At 32.8% G+C, this 12,480-nt stretch overlaps 2 protein-coding genes across 5 annotated transcripts in view; one reads left to right on the top strand and one right to left on the bottom strand.

Annotated features, from left to right (window-relative positions):
* The window catches only part of LOC108687810 (ADP-ribosylation factor-like protein 8B-A), a 2,136-nt gene extending 1,643 nt beyond the window's left edge, over positions 1–493 (top strand). Inside the window, 1 exon segment of the mRNA XM_018193788.1 lies at positions 4–493. Coding sequence (XP_018049277.1) covers positions 4–84 — 81 coding nt within the window. The 3' untranslated portion in view covers positions 85–493.
* Positions 494–5,326: 4,833 nt separating this feature from the next.
* LOC108687803 (flocculation protein FLO11) overlaps positions 5,327–12,480 on the bottom strand; it is a 9,777-nt gene continuing 2,623 nt past the window's right edge. Inside the window, exons 1-15 of one of the 4 annotated variants that reach the window (XM_018193767.1) lie at positions 12,048–12,405; positions 11,183–11,315; positions 10,830–10,977; positions 10,508–10,722; positions 10,099–10,368; positions 9,805–9,891; positions 9,451–9,720; positions 9,113–9,299; positions 8,709–9,043; positions 8,346–8,642; positions 7,966–8,232; positions 7,628–7,895; positions 7,148–7,519; positions 6,042–6,462; positions 5,327–5,861 (exon numbers count right to left, since the gene is read on the bottom strand). In XM_018193767.1, the coding sequence (XP_018049256.1) occupies positions 5,807–5,861; positions 6,042–6,462; positions 7,148–7,519; positions 7,628–7,895; positions 7,966–8,232; positions 8,346–8,642; positions 8,709–9,043; positions 9,113–9,299; positions 9,451–9,720; positions 9,805–9,891; positions 10,099–10,368; positions 10,508–10,722; positions 10,830–10,977; positions 11,183–11,239 (3,249 nt within the window). In that variant the 5' untranslated portion in view covers positions 11,240–11,315; positions 12,048–12,405 and the 3' untranslated portion in view covers positions 5,327–5,806. Of the gene's footprint in view, positions 5,862–6,041; positions 6,463–7,147; positions 7,520–7,627; positions 7,896–7,965; positions 8,233–8,345; positions 8,643–8,708; positions 9,044–9,112; positions 9,300–9,450; positions 9,721–9,804; positions 9,892–10,098; positions 10,369–10,507; positions 10,723–10,829; positions 10,978–11,182; positions 11,316–11,468; positions 11,983–12,047; positions 12,406–12,480 lie in introns of those variants that run through there. The other 3 variants (XM_018193768.1, XM_018193769.1, XM_018193765.1) reach the window with 3 other exon arrangements.

Genomic DNA, 12,480 nt, shown 5'->3' on the forward strand with positions numbered 1-12,480 from the left:
TACAGTATTTCGTGTAAAGAAAAAGACAATATCGATATCACATTACAATGGCTCATAGCGCATTCAAAAAGTGGAGTTCGTTAATACTCTTAAAATCTCCCATTTGTTAGTATCGGCGAGACTTTGATACTGATAACAGTATTGGGATCAATTGTGAAACGATCGCATTGAGCAAACTCTGTTCAAAACTGAAGTCATTATTGTAGAAAATTACTCGAGCTTTAGCTATCTAAGTTGGTTGGTGCGAATATGTGGTAAAATTTAAAAATCATGCTTGTATGCCAAGAATCTGCTCGTGTGAATTATACCATAAGGCACTCATTTCCCGCGAGCATCTTAGTAATAAGGAACAATTTTTTATATTTTCGTTTTAGGTAAGTCCAAGAATATATTCCAATACTTAATATAACAATTAAATGTAATTAGTATCTCTGTATTTTCTATAATTACCGTTATTGTGTAAAGCTGAAATAATACCAACATAATCGCAGTTAATTATTGTGATATTATAGTCTAGATGTCGATAATCTGATTTTGTCTTGTACCCTTGAGAGATACCAAACGTTTCATGTATAAATTAGAGAAAATTGTAGCTATTACGAAATACACGCGCAAAGATATCACTATTAATATACTATAGTATATATACATATACTATATATATGTATATATACATATATATGTGTGTATATATATATATATATATATAAATGTATATACACCTCGAAAAACTTTAATAACAAATAAAAACGACGTATTGCAAACATCATCTTTTTGTTTCTTCTTACTTCAAGAATGTGATAATCCTGAGTCAAATGCTACTCTCGTGTGTTTATATATAAAGAACTGTGATGGGACATATATTTATCAAATATCTCGCAAAGACAATAGAAAAAAAATAGTTAATGACAATAATACTAACACTATGATGGTATCAACCACTAATAAAATTTTGACAAATAGCTCGGAAAGTATTATGAGAAGTATAAATTCTATTGTATAAATGGATCAATTCTCTAAAAAAATTGGATTGCAATAGAATAGATAGATTTTATTTACTCTGCAGCGATACGAGGAAGTGTATAAACGCTCACAGATTTTTTTCACGTTATTTATCCTATAAATTGATTTCTTGTCATTCATTTCTATCTACGTATAAAGTTTTGTATATGCTTAAATTTCCCTTAATCCAATTTTCTATGGTTTAAATTGCTTCTAATAAAATGTTTCTAAATAATTCGGTTCGATTGGTTATATTCAGTGACATAATGAAATTGTCACAAACTGAACTGCTTTGTATACCGTGTTTATAACGTTAAAATATTTCGATATATTTATATCGAAGTATGTAGTTCAAAGTATGTAGTTTTCAAACAGATCATTACAATTAAATTTTTTAATAATATACTGTATAGGGAGGGGAAAAGCTTTCCTAAGTTCAAATTGCTGAAATAAAGTTTCAGCAAAGTTTCTGCGCTTATATGACAATATGATATTTCATTTTCTAGCGGTGTTCATTACAGCCAATTTTTGTTATATTTATTAACTGTACATGACTCACTCTTTTAATAAAGTGGTCACAATATGTATTAAATTGTCGGCAAAAAATCAATTACATATTACAGCAGAAAAAATCCTCGAGGTCAACGATTTGCGGATACATGTACATGATAAAGATAAAAACGATTATCGTGTCTCCTATTTTATAATGCATATGTTATAATACAGAATCATGGATGGAATGATACGTTTCCATCTTTCAGGGACAGAAAATATGCTCATATACATACAGTTATATTATTTACGGTTAAGATCCAAAAAGTCAAGTATAGTAGAATACGGAATTGAATACTTTTATACGAAAGATTGTAAAGATAATACAGACAATATTAAGAAAAAAATAAAATAATTGTGAAAATATAATAGAATAATATTCTTTATAGAATTTAAAGATAACACTTTTGTTTCTTTAAAATTCGATTAAGAATACAGTTTTATTATAACTTCGTAAAATTTCCATAAACAGAATATCTTGCACGACTGGAAAATATTTTACTGATAGATTTTTTTAATACAAAATTTAAAATCAATGTTTCTATACTGAAGATTTTTAAGAAGGAACATTTAAAAAAAAAAATTGATCAAAATATGTAGAATTTTTATTATATATATTTAAGTGACCAAATAATATTAATCAACTTTATTTTTCAGTTAATCTCGAGTAAACTTTAGCAGAATATGATAAATTACTATAATTAATATTGAGAATTATTATAATAATTAAGAACCTCTCATATTTCACAAAAAAGCATCTATCTTTTAAATATCTCCCAGTAATGTTGATATTCTGCTGTTATTACAATCTGTCTTTATATTGGTTACGATTTAATTTAAAATTAATTCATTAAAGTCTAGTTACAATTTTAGTTATTAGTTTTTAAGTACTTTGAAAATAGATAAAATTTCTATACAAAGTTTCCATATTAAAGTATATTGCTTTGGATTATCTAATGAATAAAGAAAGAGAGTTTCATACAGAAATTACAAGAAACTATAGACTTTAATGAGTTAATCTTTGAAATTTGTTGAACATCTATTGAAACTTTCTGTTTAATCATTATATGTTACATTTGAATATCCATAAAATACATATAATATTTGCATCTATATGCATATATGTATATATGCATTTGTCATAAGCTATATCTACATATATATGCATACATGCTGTTTATTTACATAAATTCAAAAAGGAGATATTATATGCTTTTTCTCCTCATTTTCTTTTACTGAAAAAAAGATGTAACTTTATAAATTCAATTATACATGTATCCGAATAATACTTTACAATTACAAGTCTATGCCATACTTGCATGAAAAGATACATTTTTTCAAATTTCTTATATAATAACGCTATTATTAATAATATCCAAAATTCACTGATTTTGATCCTTTTATATGTCTATTTAATCTACGTCGTGTATCCGCATTTCGTATACATCTTACACGAAGATATATTGCCAAATAATTAATAAGCACTAATAAGTCGATGATAAATTTCCTATTAATACAATTTCTTTTGTTGCGCGTTATATTCCGCTGAACAAGACAATTAAAAACTTGTTAATTTATAAATTATTATAAATTATACTAAGTGTCCACATACAGAATTGACGAAAGATGATTATATAGTTTCATGAACTCTGAATTCTTGATTCTTCCCCGACAAAAATTTCGAGAAAGATTAACATTTTTGTATTTAAAAAACTAAAAAAAAAATCGACGTCTCATAAGAAATTACGTTATGCCTACTTTTCGCCAATACCGGAACACTTTCTATACTTACTTGATCTAATCATAATCATTGCACAGAATAATCTTCCTATTTTATACAAGGTGACAAGACTCTATATTTAAAACTGGATTTAACAATAGCACATTATGGATTATTCTATTATGACTAGTTTTATAGCATCACTAGACTTCATTCAAAATTCGTTATATAAGAAAACTCGCAAAGCATTCGTGCTTAAATCAATTTTTTGTCATATTATGTGCATGAGAAATGTTTAAATATCTGTCACAATTATGTCTTATTCGACATTTTTCTCATCATATACAGTGGCATTCTATATCTCATTTTGAAATAGATGTGTGTGTGTGTGTGTGTGTGTGTGTGTGTGTGTGTGTGTGTGTGTGTGTGTGTGTATATATATATATATATATATATACATGTCATGTGTAATATATGTTTATATTATGTGCTACGATGCTCGAATAAAGGAATCTGTATTTAGTACATCGTTTGGTACAAATATTATTTGAATGTTTCTATTATAAATGTTTCTCACATACACATTCCTTCGATTCGCATCTATCTACTCATATACGCAGTTTCCCAAATTCTCTGCATATCCTTTCATCTATAGATTCCCTGATAAATTTGGGATGCATCTTTTTTTAACAAAAATGTTACTTTTTAACATTCAATTTTAAATATTTTTAATAATAATTAAAATAAAAATGTGTAATTTATAACTTTATATACACATATAGAATAATTTCTAAGACAATAAAATTAATATAATTTAATACAATAATCCTAAATATCTTCAGTTTTCAATTTAAAGTTATTATTTTACTATATACTTATTATATATATGTATATATGTATTTACATCCCTGAAGCTGACTTGAGAAACTCCCTGAATTTGTAATTATTTACAGTTCAAGAATTAAAACTCCTTTTTAATTTCAAATTAGTCTAAAGATCTGTAGATGAAAGATAGTACAAGGAAGCTGAGATCATATACATATATATATTTACAGGATGTCTCAAAAACATTAAGAGTTCTTTTAATGACATGTTCTTCAATCAATTTATGAGTGATTGAATAGAAAAAAAAACTTTACAAAAATCAATCAATTCAAGAAACCAATGAGTAATAAAACATTCTTTAATTTCAACTAATTCAAGTAGAAAATAATTTTCATAGAATTTTAATTTAAGGCTTAGAGATCAAATATCAAAAAGATATGTTACAAAGAAGTTGCAATAAACAATTATTTTCTTTGTTATATTCTTTTGTTAAAGAAAATCAATTTTTAATTGAACTGTTATTAAAAGAACTTTTGATAATTTTGCAATACCTTGTATATATGCGAAAAAAAGATTGCATTTTGTTGGCCTTAATAATGGGTTATCAAGGAGACTAGTATATCTGGCTCGAATTTTATAATTACTCTAGAGCCACTTCATTAAACTCATCTTTCTCTTGCGATGCTAAATAATATCTATTATTCATGGTTTCTTATATTATCCACAAAACTCGTTATGTTATTATTACGTGATTTATGCTCATTGCAATTCTAAATTATTAACAATTTAAAGTATCATAAATTAAATGAATATAATTTTAATTAATAAATTATCGAGCACTCATTTCCTTTAAGATATAAAATATTTATATTATTTTAACAAATAAAATATGTTTCAGTGTACAACAGTAATTATAATAATTATTATTATAACAAAAAAAATGTATTTATATTACTTTGCAGCTACTATCAATAAAATTATAAATCTTATAAAAGCTGTCTCTACAGGATATTTTATATAATGTGAATGAATTATGCAAATAAGTGCATTTTATATCTCCGTGCAAGGAAAATTCTATTAGATTTAATAATAACATAGAGTTTTTTCTGGTAACACATATAAAACATATTCTATGCGTAAATCATGTATGCAAATCCAACAGATATAAAAAAAGGAAAGAAATATATAATATCGTATGTAGAAATACTAAATTTAAAGATACTCGGACATATTCATACTGTAACATAAATGTAATAAATGTTATATGAATAAAGAAAAGATATAGTCCTTAAAAAAGCGACTATCTCGAATCACCAGATTATTGTACTGCTTGCACACTGAAAGCACGCACTCTCATGTACACTTTTATTTCATTTACTGAAACTTGTTGAGTATATGCCCCAAAAATAATTAGAAAGACTTCTTTTGAGGAATTCACTCAAAAAATTCAGCAGGCATTAATTAAAGCGGCACTATACGCATTCACAAACAATTACATTTTCGCTAAGTGAATAGGTATGTTCTGTATCTTTGTAGATATATAGATATGCATTTTTGCTAAAATTTTCATGTATTCGACGATGTATTTATCAGAAAAATTTCGTATTGCGGGTGCCCCAAATGATATCACATTCTTAGATGGTTGAGCAGTAAAAGCCTTCTCAATTCTAACATAAACAGGCTATTTGTCATTTTGAACATCAAATCTCACGATTCTCTGCTAGCAACCGTTGCATCTGGTATGGGCCAATAACGGCGGCATCTATAATTGCAGAAAGTTATATCCATAATCATAGAAGGGAAATTATATCATTAGTTACAATTAATTTTACATAATGGGATATCGAGAGATAAGGGAATAATATATAAGAGAATAATATATTTAAATTTCCGACTATAAATTGTTTGTATAAGTCAGATATATATGCAAATATATATTCACCTAGCATTGTTTTCTGCTATGTGAGGTGGCAACGATGTAGGCGGTGGTGGTGGTTGACGAGAAGAAGATTTTGGCGGTCCACTGCTGTTAGAATCACTTTCACTGCTTTCTTCGGATTTTTTACCAGGCTCCCGTAAAAGATGCGAAGGTACTCCCCTGGGAGAAAGTCTCAGTATTTCAGATTGCGGTCTCGTTCTGTGTTGCGGTCTTTGGAACTGCAGATTCAGCTGACTAGCGTCTGTCACATATTTTTCACTTTGTCTTCGGCGGCGCAAAGCGGGCGTACATCCAGTTAAATTTTCGTCTTCGGCAGAGCTGGCTGAAGTTAAAGGTGACATGATTGGTCTAGCGTCAGATAATGCTATGCGACGGCAATGTGCTGGCGCTTCCATATGTGCTGTCAATGGTTTACCTCTGACAGCTAAAATTTGCGAACGTTAGTACGAAGAGGAACTAGTATGTAGAAATTAATTTCACGTATATACATTTTCTTATTTTTTAAATACAAGTCATAGTCTTCAAGACTAATGCTATTTTATTTGTCAAAAATATTTTTATGCAAGGGTTAAATTCTTTTGTAGGATATTGAAAACTCATGCACATTTTACTATTACATAATATTTTATATATATAGAGTTAAGAAATTTTAATATTTCTTACTTTGACAACACGAAATAGTTTATAGAAGACTTATTCACACGATGTATGATCGATATAAAACAATTTTTTTAAAGGAGTAACATTTGAAAAGTAATTTCTTACTGTAATTGTTTTTTCTACGCAATTATTTCAAAATATAAATTTTTGTATTATATTAGAGTTATATTACATTTCATAAGTTTTCTCTAATAATAACAATGATACAATGTTTAAATAAATAATTTTTAAAATTATTAAAATAAAACATCATATAGTAATAAATTAAAGCATTCAAGTTTTTTCAGTATCTTTAGTGATACGTTACTTTCTTAACAAAATTTTTAAGAACAATAGATATCTTGTCAATTTTTATCATAATCTTGCATGTCATAAATAACAAATATAGGTATAAATATTATATATCGACATTATTAAAGAATTTTCTATATTGTATTAGTTTTACTAACTATTTTCTTTTTCCTTAGTTGCGGGCGCAGGTAGTTTTTCTATATCACTTCCAGTTCCTGCCTTGATATTTGGAGTGTTAGTTTCAGGTGTCGATTCGGATAGCGAACACCTTGGACTTTTAACAGGAACTGGTATTTTACTATGAGCGATGTACGTCCTACTAGATGTTTCCTTCTCTTTATTGTCCTTATTATCACGAAGCGGTACTGCGTTTTGCACAGTAGTCGAGGCAGTAGTGAGATTGATCGATTCCTTTTGCAAACTCGCGTTCACAGTCGGTCGATTCTCAGTAGCGTCGTAATATATCGATGGTTCTTCCGGTCCTGGATTAGGACTAGCTGGACTACCTGCCGTGCCGTTCGTTAATTTTTCTATAAATTCAGATAATGCAAATATTCGCATTATAAGTACAAAATGGATTGTGATTGACTAACACACTAACTCACTAATTGATTTGTAAAAAAAATAATCGCACGTACTTTGTAATGGTTCTCTATCAGCACTAGTTTGCACAATTGTAGCACCACCAGTTGCATCTACCACTCTGATTTCCAATCTACCCGCTACTGCTTCTTCCTCTTCTTCTCCTCTAGGAGTGTTAACCGTTGCATCAAAAGGAGAGAAAGTTACTGCTGGTAGACTAGATCTTCTGATTAGTACGGTCTGTTTTGGCTCATCATATCTAGTGGCAATATTCCTCATAACATCAACCTCATATAGCAAATCATCAAATGCTGCTTGCTGAACCTATTATCGAAATTTAAATAAGTCTGTGCAAAAGAGATCAGTAGTGAACCACCTACAGAATGATACGAACCAATGGAGCTTCGAGGTAAGCTCGAACATGTGGAGCTAAAACCGGAACACTCCAAGCTCGCGGAAGTGCACCTTGTAATTCTGGATACTTTTCGATACCTGCGATATTCAAACATCTATGCGGTACCGCTGGTTTCGGAGAATCTTCGCTTATTTTAGACAGTGCTGTGGGCATTAAAGACTGCTGTTGACACACATTTGAGGCATTTGATTGAGCTGCGTTAGGTTTTGTATCCAATTGCTGTAAGCCTTCAACGACACCTGTGGACTGTATGTATAAACTTGTTTAAATTTCGAGCATTATTTGAGCATTTTCATACAAATACATCCACGTGTCCCTGCTAATCTAATCTTTTTATTGTAATAAACAAGAATTTTTACTTGTGGCGGTATGGATGGAGCATTTATCCCTTTATGCTCAGGACTCTGCAAATTTTCCCCTTTCCACTCGTTATCAGTCTCTTCAGAATCGTCAAATTGTGACTTCCATTGTGAAGCCAAAGTCAATCCTCCTCCGCCTTTGGTCACTTGCTGCAGAGCGGATACATTGTCGTCGTCTATTTGTGCAAATTGCGTAATAGAACAATCACGTACCGCCGATCGTCCGCTTCTTACTTGTTGTCGGCTGTCTGCTCTTCTCCTGGGTTCTCTTCTGAGAGGTTCTCTTTGTTCAGTTACCTAAAAATATCGAAATTTGCATAACTGCTGTAATCTCTGTTACATTAAGTATAATTACGTACTCACCGGACTTTGATTTCCAACGTATTTAGTATTAGTTACATCATAAGAGCAATAGGAAGCATCAACTTCTGTCTGTATACGAGGACTTGGTAATTCACCGGATGTTCCTTCGGGTGTAGCGATGCGCAAACGGGCGAGAGTAGCAGGTAATGTAGCACCGCTTGCTGATTTTCTAAGTGGCGCTGTTGCATTGGTTACTGTTTTAAGGCGAGGAACCTCGGATGCTGAACGTGCGGAAGCCATCAATGCATCTCCTTCGTTATCTACCTGCTTTTCTACTGGCGTAGGAACTTGAGATTCTACTGCCATTGAAACTGCACGTCGTTTTTTGGGAGATCCTATGTAATAAATTATTACTATGTAATAAGGATAAAACAAACATTATGATATAGGTAAACTATACAAACCTTGGATTGGCAAAGGTGGCATAGTCTGCTGTGCAACTTGTTGATGCGTATTATCCGTTGTTGGTATTGTGGCATTGCAATTTTTATCCCTACCATGATTGCTAATAGCTGCTGCAAATGGCACTGGAGAACCTTCTATTCCACGTTGCCTGTTTCTTCTAAATATACTTTCGTAATCCAATTGTGCCTATGACAAATAAATATACACAATAAAAAATGGATCTTAGGATAATAAAAAAATTAAAAATTGTTTAAAAATATACAAGTATATAAATGCTGTCCTAATAAGATTTAAAATAAATAAGATAAAGATATTTATGGTTTTTTTTATTTCTTACATCTAACTCTTTCCTGTTATCTGGTTCCACGTTCTCTTGATTATTTGTATCTACATTCGTAGTCGGAGGTTGATTGAGGGTAGTAGCTGTAGTAAGAGGGGGTGGTACAGCTACTGTTGGTAATGATCTAGTAGTTGATAAACTTTCATTAGCTATTAATGGCCTTTCCCAATCATAGGGATCATTTGGTTTTACACCTCTACGTTTCATACATCGTTCAAAAAGACCAGCTAACATACCATAATCTGGTTTATCTGCATATTCCAAACTCTACAAAAGGGTTATAAGTGTTTTGTTACTACAAAGATAAACATTTATCGTGTTAAAGTTAGTTCAAATCATATCGGAGATTACCTGAATATGTTCTAAAAAAACTCGTAGATCAGATGGAAGATGTTTTAAAAGTAATCGATGATCGTATTTTTCTTTCATGAGACCCACCTGTACAAGATATTATGAACTTTAATAATGCTTCTCTAATTTTATATACATAAATATATGTGTGTGTGTGTGTGTGCGTGTGTGTGTGCGTGCGTGTGTGTGTGTGCGTGCGTGCGAGTGTGTGCGTGTGTGCGCGCGCGCATGTGTGTAGATAAATATATAGATAAAACTACATCTGTATCTTACGTGAAAATTTCGCAGACTTACTTGTTCTTTATCTTTTATTTTTCGCCAAGGCAATTGTCCATTAACAAATTCGACTAGCATATAAAACAGAGACCATAAATCATCGTGTCGGCCCATCTCTTTATTTTTATGTGCATTGACTGACGCATATCGGACGGTTCCTCTAAATCCTGCGGCAGCACGAGGCGGTCGCACTTCTCCTGTACTGGTAGTAAATTGTCGAGCTAGACCAAAATCTAACATATATACTAGTCTGGAGTTGTAAGGATGGCGACCAATTGAAAAATTCGACTGTAAGATAGAATATTAATATTTAAAAAATGGTACAATTTTAATATGTATAATTCAATAATTATAATTCAATATGTATAATTCAATAAAAGCATAGATGATTTTGTATGTAACTAACAATATGTAAACCCATACTTACAGGTTTAATATCTCTATGCAAAAATCCCACTTGATGAATACTGTCTATAGCTTTCAAAATTTGAAGACCAAGACGTAATGTAGTAGAAAGTGAAAAAGCTCCTCGCGGTTGTGCCCTGCGTAATTCAGCCAAATTTTTTCCTTGCAATTGCATTACAACATAATTAAATCGATCGTTACGTCCACAGCCAATAAAACGACAAACATGGTCTTTACCTAAGGCGCGCAGTAAATATTTTTTAATATAATAATCCAGGAATAAGGAACTTGACTCAACTTTATGAATATAAATATCTCTTTAATAGAAAAAACTTTGTACTAACCCTGTAATTTTTTTAATACAGCTACCTCCATCTTTAAGACTTGTTTCGGTTGCCGTGCAGATTCGACTTTAAGGGCAACTTGTTCCTTCGTCATTAAATCAAGACCTTCGTAAATTTCACCAAATCCACCTCCACCTATTTTTCTCACCTGTATATTAAAAATACATGTTTTTTTTTGTTTTTACATATTATAGTTCAAATTGCTTCAAACAGCAAATTACACCGATATAAAAAAATATATTGTCTCCTTTGATGTAAAATTATCTCTTTAAATGACTCATTTTGTTAAAAGTAGTAAATGACAAGTAATGAATTTCTTAGAGCACACATGAGAATAATAAAAAGAAGCTTACAACTTTCCAACGCTCTTTGACCACATGGCCAGGCTGTAGCAGGTCTTCGCTCGTCATAGTTATATTATTATTTTGATCCGTGCTTTCGTCGCCTACATTCCTCAACGCCAAATCCTCGGTATGATTCGCAGGCCTGAAAAACGCAAGTGACAGATTATGTGATAAATATATGAACACAACACGCAGAGTGACAGCGCTGGTCACTGCTGGTCACCGCTGATCACCGCGCCGATGACGTGAACTGTCAATGCAAAACGCATCTCGAGAATACGAATACGATTTTAACCTGAAGTGACAAAATTGGTCGATACGCGCCCTGTGCTAGGCAGCCATGATTGCGTGCGAGAGAAAAGTGTTGCTGGCTTGGTTTCTTATTATTCGGTCCTGAAGCGAACCTCCATATCAAGTGATCCTTCAATCGCTCACAACTTGGCTCTTTCTCTCTCTCTCTCCCTCTCTCTCTCTCTCTCTCTCTCTCTCTCTTTCTTACTCCTCTCGTTCGGCTTAGCGATCGTTATTCTGCCAGCGTGATGATTCGACTCGCCGACTAACGGATGTCACGGAAATCAATTGAGGCTGTCGGGCACATACGATTCTTTTTCGCAATTTCGTTGTTGACTGGCGGTGCCGAGGAATCGACGGGCGCGGGCGACCATCGTTGGCGATCGACAGTGGATCGACGTGAGGCGTAACATAAAAAGCGAGTTTCTTCGCCGCCTACGATCAATTAATAGTCGCGTCACGGTGCGATGGGACGTTCGCCGCGGAAACGAACGTTGACGAACGCGGTTTTTGCCTGTTTTCACACTCTCGATCCAAATATATATATATATATATATAATAATAATACTTTATTTTTACTAACAATGTCGTCTGCTAGAAACACCGCGCTGACGGCGGTCGGCGCGGCGCGGTGCGACGTCGATGTTACTCGTTGTGCGTGACGTACTCTCTCGATGAACGGCCGTCGCACAACGCGCGCGCACAACTTGCTTCACAATCCTCTCGCCGCCATCCTCCTGCTGGTCGGAATGCCGTCCGCGCAACGCTCTCGGATTGCCGCGTAGCCGATCACTCGCTCCAATTCGCTCGTAGTGCGGCTGCTGTAAAAGTTGCCGTCAAATGCCAGCGGGACGGCCATCTTTCAATTTCGCACCGCACGAGAGTCGTAGTGTGCGAAACCGCCGGGAGATACCGTGCGCTGCATCACGATCGATGCACACTCATGAGTGCTGTGCCGTGCCTCTCCTTTCCTCTCCTCTCCTCTCCTCTCCTCTCCTCTCCTCTCCTCTCCTCTC

This window comes from Atta colombica, unplaced genomic scaffold (assembly GCF_001594045.1).
Source record: "Atta colombica isolate Treedump-2 unplaced genomic scaffold, Acol1.0 scaffold216, whole genome shotgun sequence".
NCBI classification, from domain to species: Eukaryota; Metazoa; Arthropoda; class Insecta; order Hymenoptera; family Formicidae; genus Atta; species Atta colombica.